Below are 13,823 nucleotides of genomic sequence, written 5' to 3' on the forward strand. Positions count from 1 at the left end.
AATCTTCTGGGCACAAAAACAACTGACTTAATAATAAAAAGTGATAAGCCATTAATTCTGGCTTTGGAGTACTTGTGCAATATTTCTGGTTTATTTTTATTATCTATCAAACAAACCTGAAATAACAACACAGGCACAAATGATCATGTCAGTACTTCTTCCAGCACATGACTACATTCAGGGTAATACCCAGCAACTCACAAGTATTTTATTTGGGCTTTGTACAAAGCAGCAATGCATTCTCAAATATATGGACATGCTTCTCTGGTCCAGAAATCAAATGCCTGACTTCTGCATGTTTTGTTTTACATTTTTTGCATCTTTGCGTTACAATTTATTTTTTTTTCATATTCCTTACATGAACTGACACCTGCATACATGAGTGATTGAACACATGCTTTAAAGAATAAGTGAAAGGAGCAGAGGGGACACTCTTCCAGAGTATCATCAAAAACCTCTAGTGGTTGAATCTTGAGGGTGGACAAAATAATCCCCAACAATTCTCATATAATTTCATTATTTTATTATTTCTAATTTCATCATGGAAGAATACTTTTCTCTTAAGCACTTGACTACATTGTTTTTCTCTTTGAAACTACATATAGTTATTACAAAGTTTATATTAAACCATTTAAAACATCTAAGTATGAATTTGATAAAATATGTTAAAATAAAATAACTAATACATGAATTAAGAAAGGCAGCAGACTTATTAATGTTTACCAACAATGTATATACTAGAATTCTAAAATACAGGGATTCACATGCACACTTTTCTCATATCCTTAAAAATATTATGGTTCATTGCTTCAAAGATGTTGCTCTATCTTGTATATTCCTTGCTAATTTTTTGTCAAAATTATGACTACTAATCCAGATTTCTAGAGTAAAGAAAAATATACATAAATACATAGACAACAATGGATATGTAGTCCGAGTATGCTTTAAGGCGTATCACAACCAGAAGTTAAAGTAAGGGTGTTTTATTCATCCCTACAAACTTGTACTAAAACTTCACTCATGTCATTAAACATGCACTTCTGATTGTATTACTGCTTGTAGTTTGACTTTAGTTTTACATTTCATAAACAAAAATATATTTTCCTACTTCTAACTCGGTTCATTTTTTCTCCTACAGGTTTTGTAGTTTGGAATAGATGTTTTTTCCAAATGAAACTCACAATTCATACAGGCAAGAATAGAGGTAAATACTCTGTCCTTTACATAAAACACACAGACAATAGTACACTGAATTACACACGCAGATACTTGAGCCATTAGATCTATCATTTTTAGCATGATTTCTCTGAAAAAACATTTTCACTACCATAACTTACATTAAGGGCAACTAGGATAATATCATTCGTATTAACTTTTTCAGATGAAGTTAAGCAAGCTTCAATCCCTTCATCTGAAAGATACCTGTTAAAGAAAAAAAAAATAAAATTAGAATATCACATAATGTATCAATGTGACAAACATTTGAAGAAATGAGATTGTCTTTAGTTCCTATCTTTTGTAGCAGTGAAGTATAGATGCAAAAATACTTGAAAAATTATTTAATGTAATCAGTTTCCTTACACTGAGATGAGGTTAAGAAAAATATTTCTTCTTTCATAATTTATAAACAGAAGAAAATTTTTAAAAATGCAAACAAGGAAACAGTTGCACTTACAAAGTAATCAGAGCCATCACAAACAGGGTAACACTGTGCTCCTCATGCCCACCCCCCAAATTACAGGAACCTGATTTCAAAATCAACCCTTGACCTTTACTTGATGGAAGAAGCATATTTTCACTCATGCATTTGAAAGGAAAAGACCAAATCAAACCAAAACAACCAACTCCCACCCTGCTCAAAGCACAACTGCATCTATTTGTAAAGAGCAAGTCTGTACAGTTACTCCCTCAAGGGCTGGGGCACACAACACTCCCATCCTATAAAATGTATTTTGGTTGCCTGGGCTACAAAGAAACTGGTTCTACAAAGAAACATTTCAAAAAAATGAAAGTGCATTACAGTGTAGGAATAGTCAGATCTGGTGAAGTGTTAAATAAAAATAAAAATTCTTCTCCACAACCACATTTGGAAAAAGTATTTGACACTGATGGTCATAGTGCAAGATCAGTATCTTGCTGCAGAAATTCTGTTTGTATACAATAAATTTGTTAGCATAAACATTAAGTTTTGAATCGATTACCTGAATCCATTTTAAAGGGCTGCCCTATTCTAACCTTCAAAAAACACTTTAAAAAAGGACAATTTTAACTTGAGTGATCAGAAATTGTTACATTTGTTGCTCATTTTGTGTACTCTAACCCATTTGCAATTCGTTTTCAATTTTATGTAGCTGGCAACCTGCCTTCTTCTGCACAGCTCTTCATTTTATTTAAATACATCATAGCAACCATTAAATAATTGACAGACACCTCGTCTGAAACACAGTTCTTCCTCAACATTTAAATAACTACCCACCAAAAAATCACCATTTCCCAAATAATGAAAGAATGATTTAAGAAACAAAGAGTAATATACACTAAATAATACTAAAAAAAAATATTCTTGGGTCCTTCAAGAAATACTTCCTTTTGAAGAAAATAACATGCACAGTGTAACATACAAAAAAAAGGCTAAATACCTGAAGGGAAGTACATTTGACAGACCTTTTTGATTCTAGCCCTGGTAACTTTAACATTGCCTTTTCCAGTCCCACCAGTGCTTCCAGACTAATTACTGGTCCCAGCTGTGCTCTAACCCAGACATTGATGGGATTTATATGTTCATGTCAGACACTAGGATCTAGCAAATCCCAAGTCTCTAGCCCACCATCGCCAAAAAAGAAGAAAAGCCAATAATGAAACAATTTAGACAGAAAAAAAAATGCATATACATATATATATATATATATGTAGAAGCATATGAAGAAACAATCCTATTTTTTTAACAAAAGACAGATGCTTGAGAAGAATAAGGTAGCAAGACATGTTGGCTTGCATGGGAATACAGGATTTCCCAGCTGAGTAACTCTAAGCTTCAGTACTATGATATGTGAAGATTTATGCAACCCCTGTGCATTACCAGATCTCATTAGCTGGAGTCAGAAGGTAAAGCAGAACAGCATTCCCACTCTGTGCCAGGGGAAACAGATACATCCAACAGACTATCCTGCTCTTGAGGCTTCAACTGTGGCTTAATTACACCAACAGACTTCCTAGAAAGAGCAATATCAAAAACTCTACAAGTTTACCTTCTGCTGTCTTCAGCATAAAACTGAACATAAGTTGAACAGCAGGGGCTGCGGGAGTACAAAATCCATAAGCTGAGTTTTAGACTGTTGGCTAAGTCATGGAAAGAATCTTCTTTTTCTGCTACAAATGCAAATGAAGTCATTCTTCATTCTACTAAAGCTAGAGGGACTGCATATCTCTTACAGAGTTATTTAAGCTGAGTACTTCAACATAAGCACTACCATTTTCCAGCAAGAAAAAAACATTTTTAAAGAATGACTAAACAAGAATCTAACCTACAGTTAAACTTTATATAGGACAAGATTAATTCTGCTATTACAAAATTCACTGCTGAGTCATGTTTTACTTTCACACCTCAAAGTAGAGACTGAATCACAGCTGTCAAAATAGCACTCTGGTTTAGTCAAAATTTTCAGTTTATAACTTTTTACATAAAAATTTATATATGAATTTTCAGTTTAGTTTCTCTTGTTATTTAGGAAATATTTTGAGATAGAAGGATAAAGAGAAACTCACTGGAGAAGACCACTAATTTTTGACTTGTACTAATTTAAGCAACAGCACTTAGCAAAAACATTGCCTATCTGACCAAAATCTCTGCCAACTTCACAGAGACACCAATCATGAAATATCACTGGGGACATCTGTTAGGTTGATTTAAGCAAACATCAAAGCTTTTTAGCAAAAACCTGATTGACTTGGTTATTTCAATAGTTTTCAAAAACCCAGAATCTGTGAATATTAATGTAGGGGGGATATTTTATAGTTTAGGGTTGGTTGGTTTGGTTTTTATAGATCCTTATTACATGAAAGCACAAATTAGGTAAATGCAAAAGATCAGGATCAAAGCTACTTTTAAGAAAAAAGATCAAATCAACAATTCTGTCAGCAGAATTTTTTCTAAAGAAGTTCAACAGAGAAAAAAAGAGCTTTCCAGTAATGTGCCAGGTGCTGCTTCTGTGCAACACGATGCACAACAATAGATTTAGTAAAAAATGGTCAGAAATTGGCTAGAAAGCAAATTGCAGCCAGGAGACATTGTACATCAGACTTAGCCAAAGCACAGATTTCTCCTCCTTTAACAGAAGCTTGAAACTAGGGTGTATCAAGTTAGTCTTTTCCATTTTACCACAAAAACATTGTTATACAGACTACTTCATATAGCAATGAGTACTCCAAACATGTTTAAATTTTCTTAACAAACTTAGAGAAACTTATTTTAAATAAATATTTTCTTTTTTCCTGTTTTTATGGTCTCCTACAAGAACTATCTATGTTTTAGCTTTGAGTATTTCCTGCTACAGGCCTGGCCCACAATTATTTAGAAAAAAATTAAAAAGTATTTTTATTAAATTTATTTTAAAATAAATGTATTTATACAGAAAAAATACATCTACCTTTCCCAAGTATGAAAAGGGAGTTAAAATAGACAAAGCTACTTCTTCAGATGGCATAATCCTTTCTCCCACAACATAAGGATTATTAAGTCTGAGCTTTTTCCAGATTCTGAAGGAATCAGAGTCCCTTTTTCTATATGTTCTTAATGAGGGCATGTGATATGCTGAAGGTAGGACCTTTACAGCATAAGGCCACTCAGGTCTTTGTTCTCTGTATTAGATCAAGGAAGAAAAGAAAAAATCTGACCCTGAACAAAACCAAACACAGTAAAAACCTGCTCTGGAGTCAAAGAGAACAGCCCTGCAGCTCTGTGTCTCTATTATATCCACTCAAGTGCCTCACATCATCTGCATTACCTGTTCTGTCCATTTTGCAAAATACCATGACCTTAGATAACTAAGGTGAACTACAGGGTAATCCTATTACATTAATCCAACACATCTCCTATTGCCAAGTGGTAGGAAGCAAGCCCTAACCACCCATGAACCAGACCACACTGCTGGAAGTGCACATAAATCCCCCAATTCCCAAGATCCACCTGGCTTTGCTACACAAGCAGTGCCTGTCAATTCTTGGTCCCCACACCTCCATTCCAAGCTGTCTACCCCAACTTTCCTTTATAAAAAAAGCAAACTGGGAATAACCTGGAACAGAAATGCCGCTGCCACAATCAACAAGCTTCCCTTTTTTCCTTCTGTAAACAAACCTTTCAGAATTTGCTTAATGTGAAGCAGCAAATAGATTAAAGGTAAAATAAATGGGTGAGAAGCATAGAGTGAGCAGCAGCCAAGCTCCACAAAGCTCTCCCAAGGAGTCCTGAGCAAGCCAGTGGCTGACCACTGGCACCTTACCATGACACCAAAAAAACCCAACAACACACACCCACAACATAACTTCCCACTATGAGGACTAGTAACCAGACTAAGATACACTGAAAGTACCTTTACTTTCCAAGAAATAAAGTGCTCACTACACTTCTTTCTCACACATTATAAAACAATCTTAGGAGTTACATGCTGAAGTTATGAAAACAATTACATTGATTTCAAAGGAATTTTAGTAAGTAGTGCTGCAGGAGTCACACAGGGATTCTGTGGCCTTGGAACATTAATACAAATTAGAAGAAAAAGAAAATCACAGTTTACAACCAAATGGGCATAAAGCTTCCTCAAATGGTTGAGATGGTTATTTGTGAAGCATTCTCGAGAGAAAGGAGATCAGAAGAGAAAGGAAAATAAATGTTTCTACTGCAATTCTTTTGCATTATGCTTGCTGCAACCTGAGGGATGTCTCACCTATATCTCCCACTCCAGCTCCATTCATCTGAAACATGAAGCAGTACAATCCTCTTAGCAACAGCTTTTGTCAGAAAAAACATCTCCTAGAAAGTACCTGCATTCCCACCTTCAAATGAGACATTAAAATAAGACAATCAGTAATGAATCAGCATTTTCTACATGAACCATTCACATATAAATCCACAAATCTGCAATTTTTCTGTCAAAATGTTCTCAACAAGCTTCTATGAAAAACAGATTTCAGTAATTCTTCCTTTGTAATACACAAGAAAACATATTACATCAGTGACAGGAAGAGCTGTTTTCCCACTGCTCCTTCATATCAAGTATAACATCAATTTAATAACCCACTTTTGTACAGTGTAGGTGTGCATTCTCCTTTTCAGTATTTCCCACTGCTATGGGATATAACCACAGTACCAATCTTGCCTATGCCTCTACTTATCTTGCTTTATGTTCTGCTTTACCTCATAAAGAACAAATTACACCTGATGTGGCCTGAATAGACAGATTTCTGTACTGCTACGCTATTGCCTATGTCTGAAACACTGAAGAAATTGGCGGTATCAAAGCAAGATGCATTTTTTATCTGCTCTATACAACTGGATCAAACACTTCATCTGCAGACAAACACACACGTGTATACACACACAAAAAGGTTTTAAATGAGAGCCTTATTCTATAATTAAATCCAGCAGGTAAACAACTCTCCTAATCGTATTTCTTTTTCATGAGCAGCTTTCTTGAAAAGCACGTTTTCTCTCTTTGTAATTAACAGTTCATGCACGAACACAAATCCTTAATCTTCCATCCTTTTTCTATCACATCATTTTTCTACAAATCTTCTGAAATTTTCTTCTACTATCTCTAGAATTAACATCTTATTAAGTATAAGTTTTCTTTAAGGAAAGAATAAGGAAAATTAATATTAATGAACATATTCTATAAAATTTATCCATTTCAGATTCCCAACTCATCCAGAATCACTGTGATATTAGCATCAGACACAAACTGTACTACTATTTCTAATTCAGTACCAGCCACACAAATCAACATTTGAGTTTCACAGTAAATTTTATATAGCTATTTTCACTGTTGATGCAAAAATACACATGTTCCTCACATACCTTTGCTACAGAAGCGGATTTATACAATCGTGGCATAAAACAGTGCGGTTTTCAAAGGAAAAAAAAATTACAGAAAGCTTTCAAATTTTTCTTACTTGATAACACCTCAATAGAAAACACTTGAAGCAATTAAGCAAGGAGCATCTTAAAAGACCGCAGTGGTACAAGACCACCACTGGGTGTCAGTGTTGTGCCATAACAGAAAAACTATATGCCAGCTATTTTAAAAACTTTGGATTCTCTTAATAGGGCTTCAAAGTGTTTTGCTGAACTTCAATTGTGTAAAAGAATTACAAAGAATGTTAGAAATTTCACTGAGGAGCTATCCACTACAGCTGTTTAAAAAAGAAGAACAAACTACATATTAAGACGTTATTATCCACATATGAAAATCAGATTTCCCAGAAAGTTTTTCCATATCCTTTAACCAGTATAACTTATTACTAGGAAGCAACTGACACTGTTCTTTTCTTCAGCTTCTGAGCTTTTAGTTTAAAGAACTAAATGGGAAAAATTAGGGTCAATTGTTCCTTCATCCACAAGGCAAACATCTGCAAGGGATGACAAACATAGATTCAAGTGGCACTCTTGGCAATTTAACTATTAATATTCTCAAACCAAGAAATGCCTTTTCATTTTGCAATTGCATTTAAAAATTTACTTCCTACATCTTGTTCTTGTCTTGTACATTTGGTATATCTTCCTCTGTATTTTGCACATACACCAGTGTACACAATATAGCTTATTGCTATAAGCTGTATTCTTCTTTTCCTATCACTTTTTCAATTTGTTAACAACACTCTGAACTCTGACCTAAGCACTCACAGCTTTGCAGTTTTAAGGAGCTTTATCTCACGTTTGAGCTTAGTATTTCTCCCAGGTAGTTTAATGATAGTGTCAAATCAAGCATGATCTAGAAGATGTTTTCATGTAGCCTCAGGTTTTGACAGTAAATCATCTGTAGCCGTTCTTCCTAGTACAATTAAACTACTTTTATAATAACCCTACAGAAACTTAATCTAAACTGTTTCTCTATTTTACTCCTTAAAGATGCAAACCCAAAACGTTAAAATAACAGAATGGACTCTATTGTATCACTATTAAAAATCCACTAAGTTTTAAGTGCTCTTATGCAAGCAAAAGACAATTTGAATCATCCAGAAAGCACACTGAGAAATACAGAATTTTGGGTACAACTTAGTAAGCATTTAGATGAAGAGACACCAAGGTATTTAAGTCTACCTTTAAAATATTACTGACATTTCTAAAACTGGTGCACAGCCACTACATCATTTTGGCTCCCCAGGCAGTTAAACTTGCACCTCAGCTACCTAATTCTTCACTCCTGGGAATACACCACTTCCTTAAGTGCAGTCTCCAACCCAAGCCAAGCTGAAATCCCAGAAAGGAATTCATAAAATATACATTCACAAGCTCATGTTCTCAGATGTTTAGCTGACAAAACTTAAGGCCTAAACTTCTCTCAGATGTCTATGACACTTGACTTTCAATAAAAATGTGAAATAAGAAAGTCAATGTATTTTTAGAACAAAAAAAAGAAGGTTGGGGTTTTTTTACATACATAATAAAATCAGAATGATTGTCATTACTACCCCCACCTTTCTTTTAATCTGAGAAAGCAAATCCAAGTTAATTAGCACTAAAATCAATTTTGACAGTAAAATCCTGACCTAAGGATGGCAAATGCTCAGTGCCAAGGAAAAGGAGAAAAACCAAAACGAAAACAAAACCCAAAAGTGCAGTACTTAAACAACACCAATGCATTAGCTTCTTCCTGGCCTACTTCTACCTGAAACTTTGGGATAAAGGCAAATAATTTAGGAGCACTACAATTCTAAACACATGCGGTATCAAGCACTACAAATATTATTTCACTGTATTAGCAAGAGTGGTCCAGCAGCTGAAAGTGAGGCCCAACGCAAGCCCCCACTGCGCTTCCCCTTCAGGAGCCTCCTGCTCCTGGGCAGCCTACCCCATCTTGATGTGGAATCACTTCCTTGCCCTCCTACCAAAACTAGAGAGACAAAGAGCCCAGATGGAACTGCTCTCCCTACAAGAAGCTTTTTCAGTTTCTCCTACAGTAACACAGGAGAGTTACCTTCTCCAGTGTACCTTATCCCTGGATCAGAAAGCCCTGAGACAGGATTTGATGGCAAAGAGGTTTCTGCTTGGTGTCAGAGGCAGAGGGCACCCCAGCAATCCATCAAGGGCTTCCAAGTCTTATTTCTATTATGATGTTTTAGTCACCTTTATCAAACCAGCCTCTCATCCATTCCAAAGGATGAGGACTATTGTCATACAAAAGCTGGAGTAAACAGGGATAGTTTTAGAATTAATCTTTAATATGTTTGACATGCAAGGAGAACTCTAAGTATTATTGGGTTAGCATGTCATTCTCACACCTCTCTAGACCCACACACCACACACCACTCTTCTCTTTTCAATCTAGAATCTGATCTTGAAATCACTGAAAATCAGGGAAAAAACTACAAATTAAAATCTCAAATCTACATGTGATAGGTTTTTAAAAACTGTACTGCTGCAAATTTAGGTCTTATTTGTCATATAGTTTTAAATTGCACTAGCAGAACTGTGAGTATATGCAAAGGTAACTGCTATATAAGTAAAGAGCCATTAAATTTTCCACCTTAAAACAACTGCAAAAGTTACTGATAAATACTTTGACAGGTAATTTACATTCAAAATGTATCTGATAAGGCATGAATTTTTCATATTAAAGATGGCAAAATCCAAAGCATTAGTTAGGAAGCGGGGAATGAAGGAGATTGAAAGGAAGAAAGCAAACAGAACTCCCCCCCAAACAAAAGATGAAATCACTGCTGCTTAGCATCAGTCTAGAAAGAACTTTTGCCCATCACACTCATTACTTTATTTCCACTTCTTAAACCCTGCATTAACATAGCAGACACAGAGCATAACTTTCTCTACTGGAAGTAACCAACCAAGTTCTATAATGCAGCAATAATCATCAATCACATCAGAATGCAGGCACAGGGAGTTACTTATTTCACCACCATGTATGTAAGACCAGGAGCACCTGAGTCAAACAGATTGCTATGCTGCTTCAGTGGCTATACATTCTTTCTGCAGTGAAGATTAAAAAGGGGTATAGCTCTCACTTCACTGCATATCCATATACAGAATCTTTGAGTGAATGAATTGGTTAAACAAGTTCAAAAAAATCATCAAAAGCCCAGGACAAATCAGAAACTTTGATAATAATAAAAAAATATTTAAGCATGTTGAAGGTTAACTTTTCACAAAGGGGATGGCACTGCCGGATGACACGTCACAAGCTTTTATTTCAGGCACCAGTCTCAGGCACAGACAAGGGAGATGGCACAAGCTCACGTCTACCACAAGCAGCTCAAAATCTCTTTGTTACAGAACATTTTATAAGTGTTCCAGCCAATATCATATTGCTAAAGCTTGCAGACAATTGCTCTATCCAATCACTAGAAACACACCTTCTTCAAACAATGCTTGCTTGTTTGCTTTCTAGTACCAATATACAATACTCTGCTATTAAGCTTAAAACCTTCTGCTATCTTGGTAAGCATATTTTTCTGCAATCTTAAGGTCTATTTTGGCCAAGCTTAAAATCTCAACTATTGTTCCATGTCCTTGCATATTGTACTATTGTATCTTCTTTACTTTCAGGCCTTGCAGCTGCAGCTAACTCTAAGTTCTCTGCTTTTTCTTGGGGCTTATTTTCATGGCTTCTGAAAGTCTTCTTACCTTTACTGTTTCCCACAATTTTACAGTTCTAGATGACACCAAAATCTATAGCTTACTGCTCTCCGTGACCATAGAATAAGCCATCAGGTGAATTTCAACATTAATAAACAAAAAGCACTTCAGAAGAAAAGTGCTTCAGAAGAAAAGAGAATAAAAAAAACCTCATGCAATGTGCACAGTCCTAAGCTCTAATTTAGTTATCATTAATGAAAAATATGTAGTCATTCTAGACAGTAAGTTGTCGCTTAGTAGCAGTCCAAATCACAAATACTAAGATCTGTTTTGAGAATATTACAAGAAACAACATTATAAAACAAAGCAATAAAAAATTACTAAGTAACAGTATTGCTGTTGTGTATGTAACTTTCTACTATAAAATTTTAATTTGCTTAATTTTTAATGCAGATTTCCACCAAAGGTCACACTGTGCAGCACAGATTCTCCTGACTAGTTCCAGAACATCCAACCACAGACTTCTTCCAAGATACAGCTAAGCAAAGCTACAGCTATCTAATCAAGAGTCCTTCTTGGAGCACAAGTTTTAATTAGGACAACTTTCAGAGATTTCTGAGAATCAAACTTTCTGGTATTTCAAGAACTTAATGCAATTTGTAACTCTTGAACGTATTACATATTAACATATTATATTTTGAGATAAAAAAATAGGCTTAGTTTTAAAAATCCTTAAGTTACTCTGCCCTTGGTTAACACTCTTTATTCTTACTTCCATGCTAGTTTTATATATGTACATTTATTTTTATTTCCACTGGTTTAAAATCAACTGGAATTATGGCACAATTCCATTGATTGTTATTGGCCATTCAGTGTTTTGTTTGTATGCTTTCTCATACCTTAGATCATATTAGATACCTTTAGCTTCTCTAAATTGAATTGCGATCCTTTAGCAAATAACCTAATTAACATATACATTCTACATTTAATTACAAGAGAAATGTAAAGTCTGTTGCTAATACCGGTAAAGAGAGAGAAAGATACCAAATCCCAGTTTAGAATACATTTAACACTCTGTGTGGTAGGCTTTCCATCCTTCTGAGAGCATGAAGTGTTATTGTTTGCACTGCTGCTTCAGCATAGGTTCAATGCATATGTTTTCAAATGTTACAATTCTTTTCTACTGTAATGTCCCAGCTCACTAACCTTTATAAGAGATACAGCAAACAACTGATACCTGTGTGGCCTCTGTGTAACCAAGCTGATTATACAACAGATTAGAGTCCTCAGCTTCTTATAAAAAGCCAGAGAATTAACTAAGACCAGCTCTCAGCATATACAACAGAAACAATGATGATTTACTGTACAGCAACTTAGCATGTATTTTGATCAACTTATAAAAGAATTGGGAAGGCGCTGAGAATCAGTAATGCCTCCAACACTAAACCAGATCTGTAAGAAACTATCACAGAGATAAATGCAGGAAACTGAGTCTTTCTGTTACCAGTATTGATTTGTTCTCTTCTCCAAGAGTCCTAATTACAAGTTCTAAGTGTTATAAAAACCACTTTTAAGAATCTGAATGCAATTTTGCAATTGATATTTGGAGATTTCGGTTGGCTGGATCTTTTATGATGACTTTGCTCAGTCCCTGGCAGGAACACAGCAATTCATTGTAGTCTACAAACACCATCAGTCATCCCAAGTTCCCACTACCAATTAATTAACCAAATGATAGAAGTCTGCAGTTGGATGACACACAGCACCCTGAACATCACCATCTCTGATGTCTCTAATTAGATGTCAGCACTGAAAAACTTGACCAGATACAAGTCCGTCATCCACGGAAATCATTTTCTTACTCAAGACAGGCACAAAAAAAAGGCAATATTAGAATTAGGATGAAGAGAAACATGGTAGCAAGACGATCAAGTTATTAATTATTACCAGCAGTAGCCTGATGACATAAAAATTACTAAAAATCCCTCTTGATTGGGCATAAAACCATACAATTAAGTCATTATCTTACTGTCAGATTCTGGGTTGCATCTTCATAAGCACAAATTTGTCGATACATAGTTCCAGAACCACCTTCGTGACTTAATTTTTTAATGGATTTAGTACTGTTTCTCTTTTCCTCCTGTACTCAAGCTGATGTTACTGCCTCCTAAATTCATGTAATTTATAACTATGTTTTTCCAGCTTATAAAATGAAGGTAAATACAGCAATTATAGTGTTTATGCTAAATTATTATTACAAGGTACAAAGTGAGGCTGTGATGCTTCTGGCATTCCAGTGCATAGAAAAGCCAAGTCTGCTATAAGACAACAATTAGTTCTCTGCCAAAACAGAAGGAAACATTTAAAAATTTGAAACATAAAAGCATGGCAGGAAAGAGTAAATTCCATTAACCAAATCAAAACTCAGACAAAGGAAAAGTAGCTCCAACATAAACACATCAATAACAGTTTTTCATTTCTATTTCTTTCCCCTTTCTGTCTTCCTCCTCCCCATGGGTCTATACAGTTCTTATCCTTAAACTGCAGAAAATAAAAGAAGCTGGTCTTATATAATAATATGCAGGAAGGCATGCAAGATACCAGGGCTTTATGACCAAGATATGACCTGACAGCTTTCAAGTTTACAATATTCTGAGAGAGAAGATCCACAACATAAATGCATTTCCGCAAAAGTAGACCACTCTCCATGTCACTGCAGTATTATTACACTCTTAGATACAGAACTCATGTTCTAGCCTTTAAGTCATATAGCAACTGATCTACTCAATGCTATTTTTATTTTCAGAATTGAACACACATTAATCATACAAGCAAAATTAATTTATCCAAAGGTACTTTGTAGACGATGATGCAGAATTAGATGCAGAAATCAGGTGTATATTCCTGGCCACACCTCAAGCATTATTGCCCTTCAAATATTACAACATCTATGAGAAGAGATTATAGTTTTTAAATATTAGAAGACTTGCATTTCTTAGGCTTCTCTTTTTCAACTAAG

The 13,823-nt window shown here is 35.1% G+C and overlaps 1 protein-coding gene across 6 annotated transcripts in view; it reads right to left on the reverse strand.

Annotated features, from left to right (window-relative positions):
• Positions 1–13,823, reverse strand: part of TDRD3 (tudor domain containing 3) — a 91,916-nt gene that overhangs the window by 51,608 nt on the left and 26,485 nt on the right. For 4 of the 6 annotated variants that reach the window (XM_033514419.1, XM_015622811.3, XM_015622803.3 and 1 more), the window contains exons 1-2: positions 5,943–5,961; positions 1,338–1,422 (exon numbers count right to left, since the gene is read on the reverse strand). Coding sequence is in view for 1 of the 6 variants with exons in the window: in XM_015622823.2 (XP_015478309.1) it covers positions 1,338–1,422 (85 nt within the window). In the remaining 5 variants the exon portion in view is untranslated. Of the gene's footprint in view, positions 1–1,337; positions 1,423–5,942; positions 5,962–13,823 lie in introns of those variants that run through there. The other 2 variants (XM_015622823.2, XM_015622829.3) reach the window with 2 other exon arrangements.

The sequence above is a fragment of the Parus major genome, chromosome 1, assembly GCF_001522545.3.
Source record: "Parus major isolate Abel chromosome 1, Parus_major1.1, whole genome shotgun sequence".
Taxonomy (NCBI): domain Eukaryota; kingdom Metazoa; phylum Chordata; class Aves; order Passeriformes; family Paridae; genus Parus; species Parus major.